At 49.6% G+C, this 5,860-nt stretch overlaps 1 protein-coding gene across 4 annotated transcripts; it reads left to right on the forward strand.

Annotated features, from left to right (window-relative positions):
* The first annotated feature begins 2,904 nt into the window (after nucleotides 1-2,904).
* Nucleotides 2,905-5,597, forward strand: LOC119365495 (ubiquinol oxidase 1b, mitochondrial-like). 4 transcript variants are annotated; one of them, XR_005175563.1, is made up of 3 exons: nucleotides 2,905-4,107; nucleotides 5,112-5,231; nucleotides 5,319-5,597. XR_005175563.1 is itself a non-coding variant. In XM_037631139.1 (2 exons), the coding sequence occupies exon 1, from the start codon at nucleotides 3,070-3,072 to the stop codon at nucleotides 4,060-4,062; it is 993 nt and encodes a 330-aa protein (XP_037487036.1). In that variant the 5' UTR covers nucleotides 2,905-3,069; the 3' UTR covers nucleotides 4,063-4,107; nucleotides 5,319-5,595. The 4 variants fall into 4 exon arrangements, 2 of the variants coding, with proteins under 2 accessions (XP_037487036.1, XP_037487035.1); XR_005175562.1 differs by having other exon boundaries at nucleotides 5,112-5,224; XM_037631139.1 differs by lacking the exon at nucleotides 5,112-5,231 and having other exon boundaries at nucleotides 5,319-5,595.
* Nucleotides 5,598-5,860: the final 263 nt, after the last annotated feature.

The raw sequence follows: 5,860 nt of genomic DNA on the forward strand, positions 1-5,860 counted from the left end.
TGCCCGCATCCGGGCTGCCTCCTCCGCCTGCATCCGGGCAGCCTCCTCCGCCTGCATCCGGGCCGCAGCCGCCCTCGCCGTCTCGTAGTCCCGACGGTTGTTGATCTCCTTCTTCTTGTCCGCAATCCATTTCTTCGCATGCTCACCCAAGAGGGTCTCGTCCGTCAATATGATCCTCGCATCTTCCGCGTCCCGTGCGAATTGCAACCTCTCCTTCTCAAGCTCTATGTCGCCAAATGTTTTGGTCTTCTCGAGATCCCGTTTGATCGCCTCTTGTTGCTTGTCCAACTCGATCTTCTCCCTCTCAATCTCCAGCTTCTTTTTCGCCCTCTTCCGGTTTCATTCCATCCTTTCCTTTTGCGCATCGGAGGAGACAGCTGCTCCACCATGTATGGACCTCCCTACGACGCCGCCACCTCCCTCTCTCGATGCCGGCGTCGTGACAACTTGCGGGCGACATTCTCCGCCTTGCAAGTCGCAGTCAACGAATTGACGCCGCTGACTGACGAGGCGGACTACATCTCCATCGCGACGGAGTGTGTTGGGCTGGACGGCATCTTCGACGGTGGATAGGGACCGAAGGTGAGGATTGAGAGCAAGAGTGGAGGATGACGAGGGTCCGGGCGTGGGAATGGTTGAAGGGCGGCAGGAGGAGGAGGAAGAGTTTGGTGGATTTGATGCAATTTAGGGTGGGATCGGGCTGTCGGGTCCGACGTGGCGGGTGTGCCCGGGCGCCCCCATATCCGCCTCATATTTGAGCTGGATATGGGGGGTGCCAGTCAGTCCGGGCGTTGGAGGCCCGTTTAAGGATCCCGTCTGGATCAAAAAATCGTGATCGGACGGCCCAGCCGGGCATATGAGGCGGGTTTGAAAGGTTCGGTTGTAGATGCTTTTTTTTGAATTGTTTGGATTGCTTATCACATGTATCATGTGGTCCGGTCGTAGATGCTTTTAAACCTCATATTTAGGTACAGATGGAGCGTTTAAATTCAAAATGTCAAACACAAATTGTTATTTTTTGTGATATGTTTGTTTTATCAGGGATCAGCGAGAAACGTTTTTTCCTTTGAATTTTTCAGCCGGGCCGTGGCCAGCTTCTAGAGATAGTCGAGCCGATGGAATCTTTCATGGAACATCCTCATGAAAGAAGACGGCGAACGGTCAACTCGCCTTACCGGTTGACCCCAAAGGTGAAGACTAGTATGCATGCACGGCAGTCCCATCCCGGCCCATAGGTCGGGCAAACGGGGCGCCCGCCCTGGGCCCCGAGGAGGCAGGGGCCCCGACCCAGGTAGTATACCTTCATCATAGAGCCCACAAAAAATACACGAAAACAAAACGTCGAAGGAACCGTGCAAGGAAAAGCCCATTAGGCAAACCTCACGAAGGAATTGATCGATAATCAATCTGTTTGCACGGGACCCTAGATCGGTGATTCCTCTGCTTTGCCAAATCCCAGACTCAGCGCCGCCCCTCCGATGCCTCTCCGATTCCGAAGTCGTGGCCGGCCATTAAAGGATAGCTACGGCGCAAATTATTCCCCAATCAGCACCCCTTCCTTTCTCAACGCCCTGCCCGTTTCCTATACTTTGGAGAGACTGGGAAGGTACTTACTTGTTCTTCTTTCCTGTAATTTCGTTCTTCAATTCCAAGATTCGTTGATAAGTAGCTCTGCGCACGATTCAACGTCGCACATCCGCTACATCTGCATGGATCTTCTTCTGTTCTTCATTGGATCCAAATGCGAGAGTGCAGGAGACTAGGGGAAGGGAGAGATTTTATCCCCTTCATCGTGTCGTCTTCTTTGTTCCTGCTAACTACTGCGGCGTACGGATCAAGCCATTTACATCTACATCAATCAATATCCAGGTTCTTTTGATCCATGTATTAACCGTTTGTACGCAGCTTGTTCAGTGACATGTCTTCAAAAAATTATTTGTCTGGTAGTAGAATCTCAAAATGGATCAATTAATATTAACTTTTTCAAAACTAGAACTCCAAGGTTTGGTCATCATAGTATAAACATGAAATATTCAGTTTGCTTTGCTATGCCTTATGCAGGATAATTTGGAAGAGGTGAATTATCATTTGGGTGAAGAATTTTGGAGTGAAGAAACATGACAGATTGGGGAGGATCCAGTACAAATGTAAGTTGACGCATTAATTTTATATCTCATGGTAACAGAAATGTTTAAGTAGCAACCAGTTTTTACAAGGGCATTTGTTGTGCAGAAAAAATGATGTCTCTCTTGACAATTAGGAAATCGATCCTTTGTGGAGCTCTATTGTTTCACTACTATCCCGATGCACTTCTCTTGATCGATAATTAATGGCACTGCCAGTCTAAGAGTCCAAAGATCATCAATCTATGCTATGTATTGTATATTTACATTACTTTTGAAAAGAAAAATTGAGTTTTTGTGTTTCATGAAGGGCCCCTTTTTTTTGTCTTGCCCCGGGCCCCATGTATCTGTGGGACGGCCCATGTCCCGTGGCATCTACGCACAGGCACGGGAAGTCAGGCTGGCAGGGAGTTCGTGTCCGGATCGCATTCGCACAGCGCAACCTGATGGCAACATACACTGCGCCGGTCAACCGAGATGTCTCGCGAACTCCCCCGGAAGCCGGCGATGACGTCCCCGTCATGAGCGTTCGTGTTGGTCCGTTTACAAAAACTTATCTAGCTGACAGACACTTGCACGGCAAGGAATTAGTTGGATTATTATGCACCAGCGCGCCGCCGCGCCACGGCTGTGCTGCACTGTCCAAGAAGCAAGAACGCAAAAAATTTGGAACGTCGCAGCTGTAGCTGGTGGACGAGCGCGCACATGTCTTCTTTTTCCAGGGAGAGTGCCCACATGTTGTCTGGTGACATTCCCGGAAGCACCGTGCCGGCCGAGCCCCCTCCCTATAAAACCATCTCCGGCAAGACGTCGGCAAGCCATCCATCGATCAACACCAACAGAAATCACTTCCCACCCCGCCAACAAAAACAGACTTCCCATTCGATCCGCCACAAGAAAATACTCCCAAGCTTTCGGTCGCTTTAGTTGTTCAACAGCCAACACCATGAGCTCTCGGATGGCCGGAGCCACGCTGCTGCGCCACCTGGGCCCCCGCCTCTTTGCCGCCGCCGAGCCGGCCTCCGGGCTCGCCGCCAGCGCGAGGGGCATCATGCCCGCCGCCGCGAGGATCTTCCCCGCGCGGATGGCCAGCACCGAGGCCGCCGCCCCGCATGCCAAACAAGAAGATGATGCCGGAACACCCCAGGCGGCCGCGACTCCAGAGCAGCAGAGCAAGAAGGCCGTGGTGAGCTACTGGGGCATCGAGCCGCGGAAGCTCGTCAAGGAGGACGGCACGGAGTGGCCGTGGTTCTGCTTCAGGCCGTGGGACACGTACCGGCCGGACACGTCCATCGACGTCACCAAGCACCACGAGCCCAAGGCCCTGGCGGACAAGGTGGCCTACTTCGTGGTTCGGTCGCTGCGTGTGCCGCGGGACCTCTTCTTCCAGCGCCGGCACGCCAGCCACGCGCTGCTGCTGGAGACTGTGGCGGCGGTGCCGCCCATGGTGGGCGGCGTGCTGCTCCACCTGCGCTCGCTCCGCCGATTCGAGCACAGCGGCGGCTGGATCCGGGCGCTCATGGAGGAGGCCGAGAACGAGCGCATGCACCTCATGACCTTCATGGAGGTGACGCAGCCGCGCTGGTGGGAGCGCGCGCTCGTGCTCGCCGCGCAGGGCGTCTTCTTCAACGCCTACTTCGTCGGCTACCTCATCTCCCCCAAGTTCGCGCACCGCTTCGTCGGCTACCTCGAGGAGGAGGCCGTGGAGTCTTACACTGAGTACCTCAAGGACCTCGAAGCCGGCTTGATCGAGAACACGCCCGCGCCGGCCATCGCCATCGACTACTGGCGCCTCCCCGCCGACGCCAGGCTCAAAGACGTCGTCACCGCCGTGCGCGCCGACGAGGCGCATCACCGCGACGCCAACCACTACGCATCGGACATCCATTACCAGGGAATGACGCTGAATCAGACGCCTGCGCCGCTCGGGTACCACTGATCAGCTCAATGGACCATAGATCGATGCCTGCTCAGCCCATCGTTGGTGCGTACTACTACCACTGTCGCCGATGTTTGTCCTGTTAATTGGGATTGATTGTTGCGCGTGCAGTCTGTTTGGTGTAAACGATGTATGTGTATGAGTTCTTTTATGTCACTTTGTACTCCAAAACATATGTTTACGTAAGCCGGTATTGCTTGTAAAAATGATTTGATTACTTTTCTAGACTAGTAAGTGTGCATGTGCAACACACGTATCATAGAGTTATGAAATAGAGAGAAAATTGGATCGTAGGAAAGGGGAGCATTGGCATAAGTTTCGAGGGAGGAGGATAGATTATTGCGGCAGCCATGCCTGCAGGTTTCCTTGGTATTTCCCTGCTAGTTTTAGTGACTCATTTGATTATGTTAGACTATTGTAGAAAAGATTATTGGGAACTTTTTTGTGTACAATCAGTAATCATTAATTGGAAAACATGTTTGTGCTGGATGGAAGAGGCAAAAGAAATTTTCAAGGTAAGACCTGAGGCTTCCTTGAACTGAAAGTTGGTTATGCAAGAAGTCAAAGTTAGGATCTAGCATGTCAGTTATGCACTCTGAAGAATATAATTCTTTGATCTTGTCTATCAAGTTAAGGATACATGATCCAATTATTGACATATTTTATAAAATCTGTCATTACACTATCTATAATAAATATAGCGAAAGCAAGCACATGTAAGCACAATGTCTAAAAATGTCAATCTGTGTACAAGTCAATTTTACACTAAAAGTAGAAATAGATGTTATGCACTGTATATGACAGAATCTACCAACAGAGCTTCAATGCACGGACCGACAATATATATATTTGTGAACTGAACATGACATAAACTGGCAATATAACTTCACGTCATAATTTGGAAATAAATATGATGGTACATGACAAAGTGATGTTAAAGAAATTTCAAGCCATCTGACAAAAATAGAATATCACATTAACCTTAGGCAACAGTCTACCATGTTTTTCACTCTAATTTAAGGGAACTAAACATGTTTTTGATATGACAGGGGTCTGATTGGTCCTGTGATCTGAACAAACACGGAAACGAGCGATTTGGTTTCCGCGTTCATCTCTGCCTACATGTGAACATGGGCCAGGCCTTTTTCTTTTTTCCTTCTATGTACGCGGTACACAAGGCTGGGTTTCAAACAAAATTATGATGGCTTAGATCATGGTAACTATTGCTAATTGATGTTTTCCTTCTATGTACGCAGTACACGAGGCTGGGTTTCTAAGAAAAATATGATGGCGTAGATCCTGGTAATTATTGCTAGTGATTGATATGATTAAAATAGGCACAGGTTGGAGCGAGATCGTGGTAATTATTGTGTAACTATGATGGCGTAGATCATGGTAATTATTGCTAATTGATAATGGTAAATGATGTGATACAACATTGAGGCAATCCGGTCCATTGAGAGATGACGGATGTATGGCTGAGATGTAATATTTCTGCTACAACTCAATTGTTTAATAGTAGTGGAGAAAAATATATTGTGTGATATTATTGCTTGACAATAATATTTTTTAACAGACGTGCAACATGCATACTTTCCTAGGCAAAATGGGACTACCAGTCAGTCGATTGAATTAGATTTAGGTCAGTCATCCTTTCTTTTGGACATGCATCGTGTGTTGTGATGCGGCGTGTGCGTGAGCTAGCTTAGAGCATCTCCAGCCGCGCCCCCAAAAGGCCCTTCCCAGACTTTTTTTCGTGCCGGTGCCGAAAAAACACCCCAATCACGCCCACGCCGAA

The sequence above is a fragment of the Triticum dicoccoides genome, chromosome 2B (genome assembly GCF_002162155.2).
Source record: "Triticum dicoccoides isolate Atlit2015 ecotype Zavitan chromosome 2B, WEW_v2.0, whole genome shotgun sequence".
NCBI classification, from domain to species: Eukaryota; Viridiplantae; Streptophyta; class Magnoliopsida; order Poales; family Poaceae; genus Triticum; species Triticum dicoccoides.